This window comes from Salvelinus alpinus, chromosome 10, assembly GCF_045679555.1.
Source record: "Salvelinus alpinus chromosome 10, SLU_Salpinus.1, whole genome shotgun sequence".
NCBI lineage: Eukaryota > Metazoa > Chordata > Actinopteri > Salmoniformes > Salmonidae > Salvelinus > Salvelinus alpinus.
Window position 1 is genome coordinate 73,330,865 of NC_092095.1, and position 22,586 is coordinate 73,353,450.

General features: G+C 40.3%; 3 protein-coding genes across 6 annotated transcripts in view; 1 reads left to right on the forward strand and 2 right to left on the reverse strand.

The window, feature by feature from the left end:
- Positions 1 to 7,090, reverse strand: part of LOC139533031 (zinc finger protein ZFP2-like) — a 530,089-nt gene extending 522,999 nt beyond the window's left edge. The window contains exons 1-2 of one of the 2 annotated variants that reach the window (XM_071331197.1): positions 6,526 to 6,617; positions 824 to 1,057 (exon numbers count right to left, since the gene is read on the reverse strand). In XM_071331197.1, the coding sequence (XP_071187298.1) occupies positions 824 to 1,055 (232 nt within the window). In that variant the 5' untranslated portion in view covers positions 1,056 to 1,057; positions 6,526 to 6,617. Of the gene's footprint in view, positions 1 to 823; positions 1,058 to 6,525 lie in introns of both variants that reach the window. The other variant, XM_071331198.1, reaches the window with a different exon arrangement.
- LOC139533057 (zinc finger protein 135-like) overlaps positions 1 to 22,586 on the forward strand; it is a 545,377-nt gene that overhangs the window by 96,352 nt on the left and 426,439 nt on the right. The window lies entirely within an intron of this gene.
- The window catches only part of LOC139533073 (zinc finger protein 135-like), a 165,486-nt gene that overhangs the window by 82,503 nt on the left and 60,397 nt on the right, over positions 1 to 22,586 (reverse strand). The gene's annotated exons all lie outside the window — the stretch shown is intronic.

Sequence of the window (22,586 nt, forward strand, 5' to 3'; positions counted from 1 at the left end):
GTTAGTTTTTGGCAGCACCATGTACTATTTTCCTTAACCCTCTTCACGTTATTATTCCAATCAAAAAACAATTGTATTTCCGTTCACACCATAGTATCGTTTATAGACAGAAACCGAATGTGTCAATATTTTACACATTTAGAAACTGATAATCATTACATTTAGCTTCAAAACAGTAGTGCGACCTTAAAATTGTCTCTGCTGCACCCACACTGCCTGCACCGAAGTCCGTTGACGCAGACCGGATGGGCGCCGCCATTTTACCAGCCTGTGAATTTTTCCTTCCATGGACCTCGAAGGACAATTCCTTCGACCTCATGGCTTGGTTTTTGCTCTAACAAAGGGCTGGGCGACGTGGCAAAAATATCATACCATGGTATTTTTCACATTTTTGACGGTATTTTATGTTTTTGAATAATAAAAGTTCTACATTTGCTTTATGAGTAGTGCACGACCCTAGGGTGGCAACACTTATATTCAAAAAAATGTTCAATGGGTCTTTCTCCATTCTGATTGTTTTATAGTGTTCAATTCAACTTCAACCTAAAATAATTTCCTGCACTCATTTGAGATAATTTACACACTGGGCAAAGATACTAGTACTTATTTTTAACCAAATGTTGCAATTGCAATTTAGATCAAAACACCAAGGTGATCTTTTGGAATCATGGAAATAGAATGATTATTCTAATTCTATAGTCTATAAAAAGTGGGCACTTCTACCTTCTCATTGAAACAGTTCATCATGAAACAGTTCTACTGCAACTTTTCATACACAGTGGGAAGTTGGAACGAAAAACACAAACTTAGAACCTGCTCTTACCATGAGAAACAGATTTTCCAATCTTCTCCTCCTCTTCTTCATCTTTAATGTTGACATTCAACTCCAGTGTTTGACTGCAGTCTTCCAGCTTCACTGATGCCATCTCTGGATCCTGCAGTGCAAACTGGGCTCCACTGTCACAATCAGGACCCAGTGACTGTAGGTTTGGACTCGGTGCAGAAGGAGAGAGGAGGGCTGGGTTTGTCCTCACTGTTGATGTTACCGGCCTCATACCTGAGTCGGCAAGTAGTAGAACAAGTAGTAGAACACCTTCTTTAACAGACACAAAAGTTATTTTCTTGGCAGTTCTGGCACCTTCTTTATTCTCTAAAAATATATTATATTTATTTTTGTTCAATTATCTAATTCAGTGCTTGACTTGGACTGAAATAGGTGCTGGTACTGTTTATATTTAGGTGCAGGAGCTCCACAATACTGTTGAGCTAATATTCTATAAAGAGGACCATGAGCTCAAACAGTAGAAATTTGAGGTGAACTCTTGTCCAAGTCAAGAACGGATCTCATTTCAATAGATCAGGTAGGTGAGCATTGACAACAAAACATTATTGCATTAACATTAAAACACAACGGACACACAACGTTAAGATCACTTAATATATAGATTTCCTAAATTCACATAAAATGACTCAAAAACCATGAAGTACAAGGTTAGTTTGTTTCAGGCAGCACTATGTATTATTTTCCTGAAGAACCGCGTCTTCGTTGTTTCAATCAAAAAACAGTAGTATTTCCGTTCACACCATACTCAAATGTATAGATAAAGATAGAAACAACTACATGTGTCTGAATATTAGTACACATGTCGAAAACCAACAAGCATTACATTCAGCTTCAAAACAGTAGCGCAACCGTAAAATGGTCTGCACCCACACTGCCTGCACTTTAGTCCAAAAACCCACCTGTCTCTCATGGCTTCGCTCGCCCCTGGATGTACCACCTGCCAGTACCTGAGCCAGAGAGTCGCTGAGCTGAAGGGGAGAGTATCTGTCTTGCGCCAGATCAAGGAGGACGAAGAACTCCTGGACTCCATGGTTATACAAACCACCTCCAAAATCGACGACGTCACCTGCCCCTGGCTCGGCACCTCCACTTCTGGGGAGCCTGTAACTGTGAAACTCCATTCGGTTCCCTTAAATGAGCCATGGCCCAGACTAGGAGCTAAACCGAAGGGCCTGGTCTGTTCCACCCCTTCTACTCCGCCTCAGGATGCCTGGATTGCTGTCCGGGGAGGAAAGCACTCCAGGAAACGGAATCCATCAAATGTTTCGGAGGTGCTACAATTGGGGAGGAGATTCAAGGTCCTGGAAGACCTGGAAGTGCATTCCAATCATACTGTACAGGGTCCCTCCGCTTCATCTCTACTGCTGCCATCTCACTCTCAGGTGGAAGTGCCCAAGCACACTCATCTGCGCTCCTTGCCTGCCACTAGGTCGTCAGTCTCAGCTGCTAGCCCCCCTCAACCTGCTAGGAGGCAGATCACCCGGGAGAGGCCCCGTCATTTACCCAATAAACCCATCTGTAGTCCTTCCGTTCTCGTGGTGGGTTCATCCATGGTCCGAAACGTTTCAATCCGGAAAGCTGAGACCTTCTGCTACCCTGGCGCTAGGATCTCTGACCTAGATTCCATGCTACCGCTACTTATTAGCAAGCACTCCGCCGCTTCAACTGTCATTGTCCATGTTGGGTCAAATGACATTAAACTCCAGCAGTCAGAGAAATTGAGAGACGATTTTAAAACATTGTTAAATACGCTGTTGGAATCTGGGAAGCAGTGTGTTGTTTCCGGTCCATTTCCATCCCCACGCTACACGGATATGGTTTTTAGTCGTATACGCCAATTACACACCTGGCTTAAGGGATACTGCTGCACGATGAGAATTCCTTTTGTGGATAACTTTGCAGCTTTTACAGACCGACCAGGTCTATTTCTTCGGGACAATTTACATCTTAACAGGTATGGCTCCAGCATCCTCTCCACCAACATGTCTCTTACTCTTGCCTCATGTAGAGCCTTTGATACCTGACGTTGTGTATTCTCGGGGGTTGACTTTTGGGATTGTACGCTCCCCTATCAGACTGTGTTCAATGCTCCTCTCCCAGTTTCATTAATTAGTTCCTCAATTGCAAATATGGAACAAACTACAGTTAACAACCCTTCTGCAATTCCTAGTTTATTGTCCAATCACCGTATTGCGAATACTACTCACATGCAGAGAGGTATTGTTAGTAGTAATCTTGTCCCCATAAAATTGAGCTCTGTCAATAGCTCGAAAATGGTTTATTGCTCATCTAGTGCAGCTTCAGGTGCTACCTTGGATACTCCATCTGATATGAATTCCCGTAGCAATGGTATTGGAATAATTCATTTGAATGCTAGAAGCCTGATCCAAAAGTTGGACTTTATTGAAATTTTGGTCTCACAATCAAATGTTGACGTTCTGATTGTATCTGAATCGTGGCTGTGTGATTCTGTGCCAGATTCAGATGTTCAGTTGATTGGATACAATATTTATAGAACTGATAGAGTTGGTAGAGGTGGTGGTATTGCGATTTATGTTAAATGCTGCTTAAATGTTTCTGTGTCCATATCAACCTCTGTCTCAAAGCAATATGAATGTCTAGTTTTAAACGTGGTACTTGGTAATAATGCTCATTTAACTCTAGCAGGGGTATATCGCCCCCCCTCAGCTCCTCCTTGTACTCTATGCAAATTATCTGATATACTGTCTAATTATGCAAACTCTGAATTACTGATTTTGGGAGATTTTAACCTGGATTGGCTCTCACCAGTATCCGATAAATTAAAAGGCATTTGTACTGAGCTAAATCTAACTCAGCTGATAACTAAACCAACCCGTCCCAACTTTAAGAACCCAGTAAAATCCACTCTACTAGACATTATTCTAACAAATACCCCCCATAAATACACAGCCAGTGGGGTTTTTGCAAATGATATCAGTGACCACTGCCCTATTGCTTGTATTAGAGATACCAGGCTGAAACACTCTGATCCCTGTATAATCTCTAAGAGAAATTATAAACATTTCTCACAGCAAGCTTTTATCCTTGACTTATATCACTCTGAGCTTTTATCCACTTGCTGCTTTCTGGACCCGGTTTTAGCCCTTGCTTTTTTCTCTTCTATTGTTACCTCTATGTCTGATAAACATGCCCCGCTTAAGAATCACAGAGTAAGAAACCGAACCAGTTCTTGGTTCTCTCCTGAATTGTCAGGTCTTTTCCTGCAAAAGAATCGGGCCTGGGCATTGGCGAGGAAAACAGGTACTCCAGCTGATTGGCTGTTTTTTAGGCAATTGAGAAATAAATGTACTGCAGCTGTCAAAAAGGCAAAATCAAATTACTTCCTTAATGCTATGACAGATTCTGCAGGAGATCCTGCAAAATTCTGGAAAACCGTTAATTCACTGAAACGGGGGAATTCTGCTGTTTCTCTTCCTAAGCAAATTACCTCAGACTTCTGTATTCTAACTGAAAAAAATGATATTTGTGATGCTTTTAATAAGCATTTCATCTCTGCTGGTTTTTTATTTGAAAGGAAAAGTGGACTTTGTGGTACTGGCCAGTTAGTTGATTTTTCGTCTTGCTTTTCAACCGTTACTCTGAAAAATGGTAACCCTGTTTTTAGTTTCCAGAAAATAACTGAAGCAGAGGTTCTAATTGCCCTGTGTGCCATTGATACTAAGAAATCCTTAGGCGCTGACAATTTAGACCCGTACTTACTTAAGTGTGCTGCACCTATTTTTGCTGGTCCAGTAACACACATTTTTAATCTAACATTAAGCACAGGAAATATCCCTAAGGTGTGGAAAGCAGCTTTTGTTCTGCCATTACATAAGGGAGGTGACGGTAGTGATTTGGATAACTATCGATCCATCTCTAGGCTCCCTTGTCTGGTAAAGATTCTAGAATCTATAGTCAACAAACAGTTACAATCTTTTCTTTCTGCTAACAGTATTCTTAGTACCAATCAATCTGGTTTTAGATCTAAACACAGTACCACATCGGCCACTATGCTTGTTGTAAATGATATTGCAAATGCCTTAGACGATAGAAAGCACTGTGCTGCGTTGTTTGTAGATTTGTCAAAAGCTTTTGACACTGTAGACCATGCTATCCTTTTGAGTAAGCTGTCATCTATAGGACTGGGCACTGATGCCTGCCGATGGTTTTATGACTATCTTAAAGATAGAACTCAAGCCGTCATGGTCGATGGGGTCAAGTCTGACCCCTTACAGTTACTTAAAGGGGTCCCTCAGGGTTCAATAATTGGCCCACTATTGTTCTCACTTTATATAAACAACATTGGTGATGATGTCAGATATTGTAAATTCCATTTATATGCAGATGACACAGTTATGTACTCTATTGCTCCAACAGCGGACCAAGCTTTAATGCAGTTGGAGTCTGATTTTAGGATACTACAGGGGTCTCTTTTACAGCTTAAACTTGTTTTAAACGCTAAGAAAACAAATGTCATGTTTTTTTCTAGGTCTAAACTCCCAGTTAGAAACACGTTTGTAATCACTAGCTTGGATGGTACTCAAATCAATAAGGTCTCTGCATATAAATACTTAGGGGTATGGTTAGATGATAGGCTTTCTTTTAAAAAACATGTTACTGAATTGGGAAAAAAGCTCAAATTCAAGATAGGATTCCTTTACAGAAACAGGGCTTGTCTGTCCTCTGTAAATAGGAAAAAAATTGTGCAGGCTACTTTTATGTCCGTTTTAGATTATGGTGATATTATCTATATGCATGCATCGGCAAACACATTAAAACCACTGGATGCTATTTACCATTGTGCACTCAGGTTTATCACGGGTGATAGTTACAGAACTCATCACTGTATCCTATATCAACATGTGGGTTGGGTCTCTCTATCTGTGAGGCGAGAGCAACATGCTCTCTTGTTTATTTATAAAGCACTTCTTTTAAAACTACCTCCATATATATCATCATTAATTTCCACAAGATGTACTAATTTTAAAACCAGATCACAGATGTGGATTACATTAGAGACTCCTGCGGTCTCCACAGAGTTGGGTAGGACTGCCTTCAGTTCCTTTGCACCTTATTTATGGAACAAACTGCAGATCCAACTTAAGTTAGACACTCTGGTGTCCCTTGCCCATTTTAAAATGTTTATGGAGGATCAATATGATGTTGTCTGTGATTGTTTCTGTTGAATTGTGTATGTTTTGAAATGTTCTTGTCTGTATGTCTAAAACTGTACATGTCAACATGTTTACACAGGGCACAGCCGTAAAAGAGATCTAGGTCTCAGTCTGTTTTCCCTGTTAAAATAAAGATTTAAAAAAAAAAAAAAAAAGTCCGTTGACCCAGTCCGAGGCGGCGCCGCCATTTTACCAGCGTGTGAATTTTACACAAAACCGATAACATGCAGCTCAGAAATCTCAAATAAATGGATTCTTTATGAAAATTAACATGAGCAGAATATGTACATCCACTAAGACAAACCCAACGTCTCTAGTTACGTGACTTGTAAAATAGTATAACGTCACCACGTTCTTCACTCGGTTTGACACAAAAATATCACATCAAACCTTTACCAAACGTGATAATAATTTAATGGATTTGTTACCTAGCATGGAATGACATGTTTTTTCGAAATTAGAAAATGTAAACGTGCTATTACGTACCTGTAGTAATAAAGGGAAACGGGCACAAAAGATACCTTCTTGACTGCACAGTTCTGGCGCTTTTTTTATTCTGAAGAATGGTGTGCGCCTGTCGGGAACTTCCTGTTCCCCCACTAACACCGTCCGTGCATTGCGGGATCCTTGGGCTGGCCCTACCCTGTTACATGAGAAGGGGGTAGCTGCTGCTGCTGCTCCCAAATGTATTACTTGGGTCTCGGGACGATTGGGGCTACTCTCTGGCAGATGATTAAACGGGCGTCTGTATATAATTAACATTTCATTATTTATTTGTTCATATTTTTTCATTGTTTCTGTGATTTAAAAAAATACAATTAACATTTAAATTAAATAATTTTAGAGCCCGGTTTAAGTTGTATTTGACTATTTTGATACTTTGTACATGGCAACGGATAAGCATTAACGCAGCAGTCGCAGTGCGAACTGCATTGCTACAGATGCTAGTTCGATGCCAGTGCCGGCCGTGACCAGGAGACCCATGAGGCGACGCACAATTGGCCCAGCGTCGTCTGAGTTAGGGGAGGGTTTGGCCGGCCAGGATGTCCTTGTCCCATACAGCATTTCCTCTGACGTTATTTTGGAGGGGTATAATTTGTATGCATACAATGTATAATAGTAATATTTAAAATTACTGTCTGGTAATTTTGTATACATTTATTTCAATTTGCATCTGGCCGCTTCTGGGGGGATTCTGGTAAGATGCCAGCAAAGCTGGCTCAATTCCGGTAGATGGAAACAGCCTGATGTACTTGGGCCGATTCTTGGCAGTCATTAATTCTGATTCCGGGCCGAGTCAATCAGTTCCGGCCCACCGGAAGAGGGCCGCTTCTGGGCCTATTCCTCATTGCGAAGTTGCTATATATTGGCAGGAACTGGATCGATCCAGACCACCCCAAACAGGCTCAATGGGTGACATGTCTAGTGAGTATGCAGACCATGGAAGAATTGGGACATTTTCAGCTTCCAGGGATTGTGTACAGATCCTTCGGTGGATGAATGGCAGGACGATGGGCCTCGGGATCTTGTCATGGTATCTCTGTGCATTCAAATTACCATTGATAAAATACAATTGCGTTCGTTGTCTCCCATACCATAACCCAATGCTAACATGGAGTACTTTGTGGACAACAGCAAACCGCTCCCGACACAACACCCTACACGTGGTCTGTAATTGAGAGGCTTGTTGGGCATACCGCTAAATTCTCAAAAACAACTTGGAGGCAGCTTATGGTAGAGAAATGAACATTAAATTATCTGGTAGCAGCTATGGTGCACATTCCTGCAGTCAGCATGCCAATTGCATGCTCTCTCAAAACTTGAGACATCTGTTGCATTGGGTTGTGTGACATAACTGCACATTTTAGTGGCATTTTTCGTTTTATATTTGTTAGGGATCCCCATTAGCTGCTGCCAAGGCAGCACCTTCTCAGCTACTCTTGTCCCCAGCACAAGGTGCACCTGTGTAATGATGATCATGCAATTTAATCAGCTTCTTGATATGCCACACCTGTCAGGTGGGCGGATTATCTTGGCAAAGGAGAAATGCTCACTAATAGGGATGTAAACAAATTTGTGCACAACATTTGAGAGAAATAAGCTTTGTGTGTGTATGGAACATTTATGGGATCAAACATGGGACACTTTACATGTCGCGTTTATATTTTTGTTCAGTACATACGGTATAAAAAATAAATAATACAAACTAAAATCAGCCTGCTTTTCTGTTCTAATCAGGTTCTTACACAGGCTCAGAAGGATCCTCTAAGGCTGGAACATTTTCTGGCGACAGTAGTCTGTGAAGTCTTGGAGGCCCAAAAACTTCTCAGCTGTAGATATAATTATGTCCAGGAAGCTTGGCCCCAGTGATGTACTGGGCCGTTCGCACTACCCTCTGTAGTGCCTTGCGGTCGGAGGCCGAGCATTGCCATAACAGGCAATGATGCAATAGGTTTTGTCATGCCTGCTTCACGGCTGTCTTGGTGTGCTTGGACCATGTTAGTTTGTTGGTGATATGGACACCAAGGAACTTGAAGCTCTCAACCTGCTCCACTGCAGCCCCGTCGATGAGAATGGGGGCGTGCTCGGTCCTCTTTTTCCTGTAGTCCACAATCATCTCCTTTGTCTTGATCACGTAGCATTTTCTTCACAATAAGTGTATCCAGATCACTTGATTGACGTACAACATTTGCAACTGGTTGCGTTGCATCCACCACCATATCTTCTTCAGAACTGTGGCTCCTTGCCCCTCTTCACTGCCTCCACATGGCAGATTTGCTGAACAGTCCTGATCCTTGACACCTCAACCTCTTTCACCCTAACAGGGCACTCAGGGAATTCGGGAATATGATCCCTACCACAGTTGCAACATTTTACATTCAAACTCTTCAATGCCCCTCAAAAATGAAATGCTAATTAGCTGCTAATGTAGCGTTGTTCATCTCCGCGTCTACTGCTTCATAGTAATGTAAGTTATGTAAATTACTTGAATATGGCTTATTGTGAGGTCAATAACTATGTGCAATGAAACCTTGTTTTCATTCAAACCAATTATAGCCGTAGCTCTAGTTTTCCTCATCTTCAGGTTCTCAAACTGAACAGGACATCAGTAGTCCGCGTGCACAGATATTTATATATAAAGTCTATTTATCTCAAATCAATGTCACGTGGTTAATCAAAATTATATCTAAAATAAAATTACACCAATCTAAAAGTAACTTCTATTGCCATTGCCAAAACTAGCTTACATAAAGCTAACAAATAAAAACAATCGCAGCCTGCAGGTAGAAAATATCCTGATGAAATAAATATCATATTAATCAAATTGGCTACACATGGCCTGTCTGCAAGAAACTTGAAACATTGTATCAACTATTAATTTGGTCTGGCCTGTGCTAGCAAACTTGCAACATTGTATAAAATATTTTGGGCTCTCAGTTTCCCATGACAGCGAGCTCCAGACAGACAGACATAGGGATATTTTGCGCAAAGGATAAGAAGTAATTAGGTAGGCCTGTTTTATGACGTTTCCACCGGATCAGAGCATGACAGTTTTGGTGGTTATCAAAAGGGAGAGAGCTGGACATTTTCAAATAGGCTACGTTGAGAAACTATTATCATTCTCAATGGATGTAGAAACAGACTTCACATACTTGCTGTTTGAGCTGAACATTTTTATATTTGAGAAACTCCACAGTGACGGTGAGTTAAGACAATCAGAAATAGTATCAGATCCCCAAATGGGCACATTTATAGGCCTACATTTACACAGAGGCCAGCTAGCCTATAGGACTACTTCAATGAGTAATCAGGTGTGTGTCCTTACTCAACATTGACAGGAGCACTCTAAACAAAACACAATGAATAAATTGACAACTCCTAAATGGAATGAAATACACCAAAACTTCGTGTAGCCTAAGTTATACGCTCTGCAAACAATGTGTCCACTCCTACAATGACAATGGTAAGACTGTAATAATAATGTATTGAATGCATTACCGTAACCAAACAAACATTGTAGATTAGAAATGATGTTGATAGTGGTGTGCCATTCCCTCCGCAATGGACGAGTCCACTCAGACAGACAATGGATTAGTCCACTCAGACAGCCGTGAATCAGACAGATGGCTCATGTGCCATACATTTTTATATATATACTGTATATATATATTTGCCACTGCTTGACTAAAAAAAGCTTGGTTGAACAACAGCCTATCTAGTAGTAATACATTTGAAACGGACACAGAAGTTGTCGTCTCGACTGCACAATTCTGGCGTATCCTTTATTCTGAAGAATGATGCGCGCCTGCGCGGAACTTCCTGTTCCCCCACGACCAGTTTCTAAACCCAGAGACGCAACAACGCGAGACTTCAAAGAACGCCTGCGAAGCGGACCAAGCCGGGGTTTGAGAAGTCAATGAGAGAAGTGAACAATTCTGATACTTTTGCAGCGTTTAATTAACTTCTTATGGCTGGGGGTAGTATTGAGTAGCTTGGATGAATAAGGTGCCCAGAGTAAACTGCCTGCTACTCAGGCCCAGTTGCAAAAATACGATCCAAAATAGATTTGGATAGAAAACACTCTGAAGTTTCTAAAACTGTTTGAATGATGTCTGTGAGTATAACAGAACTCATATGGCAGGCAAAAACCTGAGAAAAAATCCAACCAGGAAGTGGGAAATCTGAGGTTTGTAGTTTTTCAACTCGTTGCCTATCCAAGATACAGTGGAAATGTGGTCATATTGCACGTCATAAGGCTTACACTAGATGTCAACAGTCTTTAGAACCTTGTTTGATGCTTCTACTGTGAAGGAGGAGGGAATGGGAGCTGATTGAGTCAGGGGTCTGCCAGAGTGGCATGAGCTGATCACGCGCGCTCATGTGAGAGCGACCTGCGTTCCATCGCATTTCTACAGACAAAGGAATTCTCCGGTTGGAACATTATTGAAGATTTATGATAAAAACATCCTAAAGATTGATTCTATACTTCGTTTGACATGTTTCTACGAACTGTAATATGACTTTTCATCTGAACTTTCGCCTGGACTTGCCCGCGCCTCGTGAGTTTGGATTGTGTACTAAACGCGCAAACAAAAAGGAGGTATTTGGACATAAATGATGGACTTTATCGAACCAATCAAACATTTATTGTGGAACTTGGATTCCTGGGAGTGCATTCCGATGATCATCAAAGGTAAGTGAATATTTATAATGCTATTTCTGACTTCTGTTGACTCCACAACATGGCGGATATCTGTATGACTTGTTTTGTTGTCTGAGCGCTGTACTCAGATTATTGCATGATGTGCTTTTTCGGTAAAGCTTTTTTGAAATCTGACACAGCGGTTGCATTAAGGAGAAGTGGATCTAAAATTCCATGCATAACACTTGTATCTTTTAGCAATGTTTATTATGAGTATTTCTGTAAATTGATGTGGCTCTCTGCAAAATCCCCGGATGTTCTGGAACTACTGAACATAACGCGCCAATGTAAACTGAGATTTTTGGATATAAATATGAACTTTATCTAACAAAACATGCATGTATTGTGTAACATGAAGTCCTATGAGTGTCATCTGATGAAGATCATCAAAGGTTAGTGATTAATTTTATCTCTATTTCTGCTTTTTGTGACTCCTCTCTTTAGCTGGAAAAATGGCTGTGTTTTTCTGTGACTAGGTACTGACCTAACATAATCAGATGGTGTGCTTTCGTCGTAAAGCCTTTTTGAAATCGGACACTGTGGTGGGATTAACAACAAGTTTATCTTTAAAATGTGGTAAAATACTTGTATGTTTGACGAATTTTAATTATGAGATTTCTGTTGTTTGAATTTGGCGCCTTGCACTTTCACTGGCTGTTGTCATATCGATCCCGTTAACGGGATCTCAGCCATAAGAAGTTTTAATGGGGATCCTAATAAATACCAACAAGATTCCGTCGGCACACACTTGGCTACATGGCCATTATTTTATACATTTCATAACTGTAGTTGCTGATTCACAATAGCTCACACTGCATATCATATATATCCTAGCATCACAGGTAGCCTAGTGTTTAGAGCGTTCGGCCAGTAGCTGAAAAGTTGCAGGCTCGAATCCCCGAGCTGACAAGGAAAAAATCTGTCGTTCTGCCCCTGAACAATGCAGTTAACCCACTGTTCCTTAGTAGGCCGTCATTGAGGTAAAGGTTAAAAGAAAATCACATGAGTAGCCAGACCGAGGTGAAGTTGGTTTTATATTCAGACATTTATTCGCCAAATATCATTTAAAACTTTATAAATCAATTACTAATTCACCGTTGGTCACAGAAACATCAAACTATGTATGATTTATTCTATTAATGTCTGGTATACTTTTACAACCTTTGCTTTGAGTAGGAATTCCCGTTTTGATTTGACAGAAATACATAAAATCTCAAATATTGCATTTAAAGATGAAGAAATCAATAACTAATTCAGTGATTGTCTCAGAAAAAAGTGAGAATATGCATTTATTTAAAATAACTTAAAATAAATGTTAATTTCAAGTGCAATTTGTTCTATATGAAGTTAGACAATGTTTACATAAGTTGTACAATGTTTACAATATTAAATTGTATTTCAAATCAATGTTTGCATTTTTAGGGCAACAGTTCCACATTTTAAAGTAGTTACAAGGAACAACAGTCATTTATTTATACGTCTCTAATTTAAAAGCAAAAAGGCCCCTTCCAATCATTTTCTGTTTTGGCTTTGTTGAAGTCCTTCTTTGTCATCCCCAGACAAGCTAAATGGAACCATCTCTGGCACACAGAGCGTTCTATCTGCAGTATTAAAAACATAAAACAGGGTTATGTTGATTTACATGTAAATAACAGTTCTGGAATACCCAAATTCTGTTACATGTTTTTGTAATTAGGAACAATTTCAAATTGAAATGGATTTTTGTTCAATTGCTAAATTAACTTTAAAGGACATGCATTTGACCAGAACCCTGACAGAAGCACACATAACTGAGGGGCTAATCATCGTTGAGTATTCAGGCAATATAAATCGTGTAGTAATAAAGACATACGTTTGCAAAAAAACGTATTTGTTGATAAAAAAGGTATCACATATCAATGTTGTAATATCAAACATTACTAGAATGACATCTAATAGATTTGATATATTTCTATCAATCAAAACTGGAATTTGTATTCAAAAAAAAGGTTGTAAAAATATGCAAGACATTTATAGAATAAATCATATCTAGTTTGATGATTCTGTGACAAAGGGTGAATTAGTTATTGATTTAAACAGCTTTACATTGCATTTAAGATTTTATATATTTCCATCAAATCAAAACTGGATTTTTTAAAATTCAAAACGAAGGTTGTAAAAGTATGCTAGACATTTAAAGTATAAACCATATCTATTTTTATATGTCTGTGACAATCAATGAATTAGTTACAGATTTTTACAATGATTAATGGCTTTTCGCAAATGTCTGCTGAATGTCTGTTGAATGTCCGAATGTGTGAATATAAAAGCAACTTTACCTCGGTAGTAGGCAGATTATCTTCTTCAAACAACGGTACAACTGATTGACTTTCTTCCTTCTTTCCATCTACTACACGGTTTAGTGCTCCAACCACTCGTGGAATCTTCTGCTCAAGACGATGAACCTCAATATATAACAAAACCCCAGATATAACACCCTTTTATTGCTGCCCTGCTCCGAAAAACACAATGCTTTCTCCTTCAGCTCTTCTGAGACGCATGAAATCAAAACAAAACCACTACTGGTCACTCTGACTGACTACCTTTCCTAATGCCTCCTTCACCATCTTCCTGGCCTCAAATTGTCTCCCAAAAATACATAATTGTTCATGAATCGCGCTCCAAAAGAAATCTCTGTTCGTTTACAATATCACAACAGAATGTATTACAATGTATAACCGTCATGCCTCAAAACTGGGAGAAAGAAGCGAGTCATTCACTCGCCATTTGTTCCTAAAGACGTAACACAACGACACGCGGATAATTGTAAGCGTCAACATTTGTGAAAACATTTGTAATTTGATAAGGTTGTTATATTAATGATCGGTTTCCGTTAATGTCGCAAACTATTATTTCTCTAGGCCAACATAAGAAACTCTGCCTGGATACTTGCATGCTAGCTAACATTAACACTAACTTAGCTGCTCTAGCCTACTATGGTCATGTCCCTCTGGCCTGGATAAACAAAGCAGCAATGTTGTGTATTGTATATTTTCATAGCTGAATCAGAATTAGTTAGGTAACTTAGAGGAATAAGATGTTTTATTTACTTTATACTTGTCATTAGAATGTCTTCTTTTGGACTATACTGTTGGCAGTTGCATTTTCCTATCTCCTTTCGGGAAAAGTCACTTGGGGCCCAGAGAGGGGAGAGGTCAGGCTTGTCTTTTACATGTCTGGTAATAGGCAGAATATCAGAAAGGGAGAATTCAAGTTTGAACATTGTCTTCATTTTGAATATATCTGTGAAACCATGTGAAGGGCTCCACAATGTCTGTACTCCAGTCACTCCCTCCTTTTCCCATTGGGGGGAGAGGAGTATGGCAGTGTCTGGAAGCATTGTATTACCCCTCTGATGTTGCATGAATCTTGAGATAGTATATGACCTAGAGGCTCACTCCCCCCAGGGAGCTTGTCCAGGGGTGGGGTGTATTTGAGATGGGAGTATCTAAAGTAGACAATTGATATATGCCATTGGATGAGGTAATGTTTTGGTAATATGAAGTACCAAGAACGAGAAGTAGAACCTCGTCTAAGAGACCAAACTGAACGATAATTTATAGCTAATGCTATCTGGCTATGGGATAATCCTCTTTCAAGTAAAAGGCCCTTTGTGAAGTTCCTGAGATCTGTGGTTCGTCATGTGAGTTGAGAGGGGTGTATCTTGGCTATAAAAGATACTAAGTATTCTTTTGTAAGCACTCTCAGAGAATTCATTTATAGACACTGAATTGATCTGAGAGTCAAAGGGCTATGGTGAAACTCATTTAATTAAAGATGGAGTTTAAAATATAACTGACTTGTGTGTGGTTTGTAAACTCATCATTTAGTAATACAGGAAATTACCACGACAATATACAGTATTTAACTAAAAACAGTTTATTTCATTTTATTATACACATGAGAAAAAAGTGGCTGCCCAGCATGAATTCATGTACAAACGTTATTTTTCATTACATTCTTGTCATTTAGCAGATGTTTTTATCCAGAGAGACTTACAGGACAAATAAGACACAATGACAGATTTTTCACCTAGTCGGCTCGGGATTCAAACTAGCGACCTTTCAGTTACTGGCCCAACACTCTTAACCGCTAGGCTACCTGCCGCCAGATCAATTAACTTCAATACAGTTATTCAAATACATTCATCATCAATGACTGAAATAATGAATCTAGTATTAAAAGACAAATTAATAAACACAAGTAGTCGATTCATAGCCTGTTTATCATTAAACAAAATTGTTTAGTAATATAAAATAATCCACCCAAACTAATGCTGAAAACTGATCACCACAACATCTTTATCTTATATACACTGAGTGCACAAAACATTAGGAACGCCTTCCTAATATTGAGTTATACCTCCTTTTGTCCTCAGAACAGCCTCAATTAGTCGGGGTATGGACTCTCCAAGGTGTTGAGAACGTTCCACATGGATGCTGGCCCATGTTGACTCCAATGCTTCCCACAATTGTGTCAAGTTGGCTGGGAGTGGATCTCTACTCCGAATAGCTTGATCCATCTCCTCCCACAGATGCACAATTGGATTGAGATCTGGTGACTCGGCAGGCCACTGCATTAAGCTGAATTCCCTGTCATGTTCTTGGAATCAGTTCTGGACAAGCCTTGTGGCATAATCCTGCTGAAAAAAATCTATTTGCAGATGGATACACTGCCACCATGAAGGGATGCACCTGATTGGCAATGATTTTTACACAAACGTTCCTCCACTTTTATCAAGGGGCCCAATATGTGGCATGAAAACACACCATCATACCACCACCACCAGCCTGCAATGTTGTACTCGTGGTTTCCTCCCATCAGCGTGAAACAGCAGGAACAGGGATTCATCAGACCAGGCAATGTTTTTTAAATTCTCCAGTGTTTTCATTCCTTAGCCCACTGCAACTGCAGTATCTTGTTTTCTACTGAAAGCTAATGGTGATCCAAAATAAATACAACAACAACTACATCATTAAGGATTATAGTTTTCACCTGGGTTCACCTGGTCAGTCTATGTCATGAAAAGAGCAGGTGTCCTTAATGTTTTGTAAAATCAGTGTATGTTGTGTCTACCAGCTCATTACCAGAGAAAACTGCAGAGGGAATCAGTACCACCCAGTCACCCATCAGAATCTATTGTGAGGCGCCTCACAGAGGATATTCAACCGTAAGGTAATCTCAATATCTTTACAGTAGAAGCTAAAAAAAACACACCAGAGAGAATAAAGTAGACGGCACACGTCAAACGTTTGATTTATGACCCTATGTCCGGATGCCGTGTGCATGCCCATATTTGGGCATCCGGTCAGGGCATCCTGGCGGGAAGTGATCACGTGGTTATGCCCATATATGGGCATCTTGTTCCTGTTCTCACGCCTTAGAGTGAGTGCGACAATATTTATATAATGCCTTTGAAGTTGTCATGATGATTGATGTCTAGGGACCTCTTTGAACTGGGGAGATGAACATTTCAAAGAGTATGGCCCCCCACCCCCTGTTTTATTGACCTTAGGGTTGTTGTCTATGAAACACGAATGTCCTGGGGTATTGGGGTTGGCAGACACCTTATAAATAAAACCCAGAACAAGACATGCGGCCCCAGAACACTAAACAAGATTTTAAAAAATAAACCCTGAACATTAAACAGAAAATTATGTCTCCTAGGCCAATTCTCAGGATGCTATGCGTCTCGTGTCAGGAAGCCAGTGACAAAAGCCTCGAGGAAGTTCTGTGTGAAGCCCCAGAATGTTTTAACCTCTAATTCCTCCCAAACCCGGATCCGGGAGCACCCCCATCAGTAAAAAAGCTGACTAGCATAGCCTAGCATAGCGTCACAAGTAAATACTAGCATCTAAATATCATTAAATCACAAGTCCAAGACACCAGATGAAAGATACACATCTTGTGAATCCAGCCATCATTTCTGATTTTTAAAATGTTTTACAGGGAAGACACAATATGTAAATCTATTAGCTAACCACGTTAGCAAAAGACAACACTTTTTTTACTCCACCAGTTTTTTACTCCCTCAGTAGCTATCACAAATTCGACCAAATAAAGATATAAATAGCCACTAACCAAGAAACAACTTCATCAGATGACAGTCCTATAACAGATTTATTGTATAGCATATGTTTTGTTAGAAAAATGTGCATATTTCAGGTATAAATCATAGTTTACCATTGCAGCCACCATCACAACTCTCACCAAAGCGACTAGAATAACTACAGAGAGCAACGTGTATTACCTAATTACTCATCATAAAACATTTCTTAAAAATACACAGCGTACAGCAATTGAAAGACACAGATCTTGTGAATCCAGACAATATTTCAGATTTTCTAAGTGTTTTACAGCGAAAACACAATATAGCGTTGTATTAGCTTACCACAATAGCAAACATCACAACAGCATTGATTCAAGCCAAACATAGCGATAACGTATAAACCACCAAAAGATATACATTTTTTCACTAACCATCTCAGAATTCTTCAGATGACAATCCTATAACATCATATTACACAATGCATATAGAGTTTGTTCGAAAATGTGCATATTTAGCGGCACAAATCGTGGTTATACAATGTGATTAGTGGCCAAAACTTAAAGCAATCTGTCCGGCGCCATCTTGGAGAGGCACCTATTCTAATCGAAAACTATTCATAAACTTGACTAAAAAATACAAGTTGGACAGCAAATGAAAGATAAATTAGTTCTTAATGCAATCGCTGTGTTAAATTTTTAAAATTAACGTTACTGCGCAATACAGCGTGCGCTAAAGCGAGACCGCACCATAATTCATGGCGGAATTATTATTTGACATTTGTCAACATAAGTATGAATTAACAGCATAAAGACTGCTTACTATTAGCTGAGCTTCCATCAGAATCTTGGGCAAGGTGTCCTTTCTCCAGAACAATCGTCTTTGGGTTGAAAGATGTCCTCTTGTCCGGTCGAAATAGCCGCTAACGTTAGCCACCCACTGGAGAGGTGTCCAACTCGTGAAAGCGCATCACAAAGAAATCCAGGAAAATCGCAATAAACTGCTATAAACTGCTATAAGTCGGTTTAAATTAACTACCTTATGATGTCTTTAACAACTATAACGAATAAAAACATGACCGGAGATACAGAACTGCTAAAACGAAAGCTTTGCAGGAGGCGATTGTGATGTCCCTGATGCGCCAGGCGCCCAGTTGAAAAGAACGGTACTTCCGTTCCACGGTCTTATATAGGGTCCCAGATTGCGCAATCCACTCCATTCAAATTCTCCCCGCTTACTGACATCTAGAGGAAGACGTATGCAGTGCATGTAGCCCGATGGCTTACACGGGGACTTATAAACTGACCCCAGAACAGGGACCTCGATTTCTGAAATCTCACTCCCTGACAGGAAATGTGCTGCAGAATGAGTTCTGTTTCACTCAGAGAAATAATTTAAACGGTTTTAGAAACTAGAGAGTGTTTTCTATCCAATAGTAATAATAATATGCATATTGTACGAGCAGGAATTGAGTACGAGGCAGTTTAATTTGGGAACGAAATTATTACAGAGTGCAAATAGCACCCCCTATTGCCAAGAGGTTTAAAGGAGTTTTGGGTACGAGTGAGGGACATATGTCTTACATATTCCAACCGGAGGATTCTACGGTTAAGATATTCACAGACAGTGGCCCCAAACCCCTTTATCAGGCAAAACCTGGGAGTTTTTCTCCTGCTCTGCGGATGAGAGAATGGCTTAAGATTAGGCTAGCGCTCTGTAAAATTGAACAGGCCCTGAGTGGTACAACTGTGCCCGGATATGCACTGGAAGAACAGGTCTGCGGACGCAATGATCTGAAGGCCCTAAGAATCGCTTCAATGGCCTATAGCCCTGACTCCAAAGTGACAATTTTAGCATGTGAACAATTTGATAGTGCAAATGCGACAAAGTCTGTCAGTTCTCATGTATCTTCCAAAGCATGCATGGATGTCAACTTTTCTATGCCAGTGTTTAGCTTTAAATGGATTGATTATCCCATATTCATAACCCTTATGAATAAGCTGGACAGTCTTTCCCAAAATCGTGAACAATTACGGCGCTGGCCGCATCTATCCTTGAGACATACCCAGGATCTACATGCCCGACGGATTATCTACCCATGGAGTGAAAACTTACGGAGCTTTGATGGTGCGTGCAAGAGAGCCAGGCATGGCGATGGTGAATTGGATACGGATAATGGTCAGGGCTAACCAGGCCCTTTATCTGTAAGAAAGGCATAGTAAAAAGGTGTAATTAATTATGACATGCTTTAAACTGTGTGTAATTTACCCAATGGCGAAGCAGATCTTGAACAATTTATCGCCCTGCTAGAACGACTTGTTCGTCGAGCTTGTAGTGCAAATAATACGTCAACCCCAGGGTGGTGGGGGTCAGAGACGGAAGCTAGATAGCCTAATGCAATCAGAAATGATAAGCAATAAAAGGGCCTACCACATAAACGTTCACAATCCTGGTAATAAGCTATGCTTTGCAATAGGTCAACACCACCTCTGTATGCTGAATTATTGAAGACAATAAAAATCAAGTTTGTTGAAGGAATACCTGAATCTCTGTCTGATGATGAACTTCTCCCTCCTCATAAAAACAATCTGCTGGTTTTGGACGATATGCTATTTGCAGGTAGCAAATATACTCATCATAGAAACCTGTCCGTGCTTTACTTGGTGCAGAATGTGTTTCACCAAGGTAAAAATAGCCGTACCATTAGCTTGAACGCCAATTACATGGTTTTGTTCAAAAATCCTAGAGACAAACTGCAAATTAGCACTCTAGCTCAGCAGATGTACCCGGGAAGGAAATCCTACTTGATGGAGAGCTATGAGGACGCTATCAAGAACGGAAGGCCATCTTGGGTCGCTGTTTTTCAGATCTGATATTATCCCTATGTGAGATTGCTTTGAATCTTCTCAAACGATGCATTCCACTCACCCTGACCCAATTGAAAAAATTAAAGAGACAAAAGACCGCGATCAAACGCTTTGCCAATAAAAGGGCCAGTCTTCAAAAGAAAAGACATAGCATACAACAGTCAGGGGTTCACATATGCTTGACTTGCTTAAAAGTACCACGGCTGCCCACAAGGTTGCTGATGACAGAAGACCTCCCGGTTGGCGTCAGTTTCTTAAGGCCCTGGAAATCCTCAACATTCCCCTCTCGGGTGTACCCAACTATAAGCTACGTCAACAGATTCAAGCTTTAAAACAAAAACCTTCAACGAGATACAGCACCCCTAAAGATGCCCCAACAACCCCGCCCCCATATGAAAAGGATGATTATAACTCATTTACCCCCCTGAACGTCTCAGGACCATTTCCTAATCCCAATCTCTCTGGGTGGTTAGACTTTTGAATGACTTTTGAATGACTATGATTAAATTCAATACATTTTATTTGAAAAAATAAGCAATTTAACATTTGTGGCATTCTTGAAACATTTGACGTGAGCATACGCCTTGATTACACGGTCTTAAAGGACACACATTTGAACACTTTTGATATTTTCTAACAAAACAAGCTACAACGTTATCATTACTTCTTAAATCATCCTTATAAAGACACATAACATCTTCAAAAGAAACTCCCCGGGCTCTTTGGCATAGGTAAAATACGCAGTGTTGACCGCATGTAGTGGAAAGGTTATCTTGCACTTGTTTGATGCTGTACTAGATCTTTGATCCGTTTTTGGTCAAAAATTCTTTAATAGATTTGGGGAAATGCAAAAAACAGGGGGGGAAAGCCGTAGGAATCAAAAAAAGTTTAGATTTTTCTTCCTCCTTCCTCTTCTAATGTCATAGCGAGCCAATGTTCACCCGGCATGTGTTTAGGATGGGTATTGACAATAAACAATGCAGGCCGCTCCGGCCATTTCTCAATAGGTAATTAATCACAAGCCAACACTCCACAAAATTGTTTTCCAATCAATCGGCTCATGAGCCCTTCCAACTCTTGGGTATTCATGTCTTTGCTCAACAATCCTTAATAATAATCCACTAAGACCTGTCTTCGGGCATTCACTTCCAAGATTGAATCAGAGCATGCATAAACAATCAAGGTAACTGTACAGGCTAAAGGTGTACGGAAACGTATTACCAGCCTGAGGTTACCTTGGGACACCACAGACAGATTTCCTGAGGTGTCATCATCAGGTGATAAATTGAAAGCATACAATGTGTAACCCTCTGCAAAATCATTTCTGTCAATAGGTAAAGAGAGATCTTTTAGATACCGCCCTGTAGCCAGGAATAGATTGTAAAATTCTCGCACAGATATCCGGTTATTAAATTGCTGTTGGAAAGCCTTAGCAGGGACCTGACGTCCTTCCTGACAGAGAGCTACATACTCTGCATTGAAGTGTTGAAAAGTAAAGTTTTTTAAATCTAAGCTGCCCGTATTAGAGGCGTGATCAACCAGACCTATAACCACGTATCGAGGTAAAGGGCCTAGAAATAGGTTTTCTTGACTGCAGATTCTACTGCCCACAGGTATGCTAAAGGTTTTCATGGTAATTCTTTGGAGAGGGTAAAGGGCATTTCCTTTCATCAAAGCCTGTGAGTGACCCAGACGAACTGCCGGAGATAGACACTTTTTTAATAAAAAGCGTTGCCCCCAACACTTTTAAACTAAAGTCCCCGTCCTGGGCAGACATCAGGCAAAACTCATCCTTGGCCCTGGTTAATTTTACCTTTAAATCAACCGAATTTAAGAGTAAACGTTCTTGAAAGAAAATGTCAGAGTGTATAGGCCCTAGCAAATGAAACTCTCGAGATTCGGTGCAGTAGCCAGCGCGTGCCTCCAGTCCTTTGTTTGCACCAGTGGGAGGGTCTGTCGATTCCATAGAGCCTCCTGCAGTATCCTTGCTAAACAGCCCGGCGCTGAATTGTGTCTTGAGAGTGTCTTCGGAGTAGTTGAGAAAACACTCCATGATGGCCCTATGAGGGTATGTGGTACTGCTTTGACTGATTAGGCGTTCACCCAAAGTCACATCCACTTGGGAGAAGATGATTACCCACTGGGTAATTAATGAGACTCACTTTGGCATCGCCTGCAATATTAGGGCCATCTCTTTTAATCACTTTTAGACGCAAATGCACCAAGGTGTTGTTGAAGTCCAGATAGTTGTCACCGTGGCCTGGTATGAAAAATTCGTATTTGTAAGTTCTCTCCTGGTATGAAAAATTCTATATGACAATGAATTCTATTGTCGGTAATGGCAGAGAGTGGGGCTATCTCCACATAACTGGACCTCTCTATTGAATGTTGG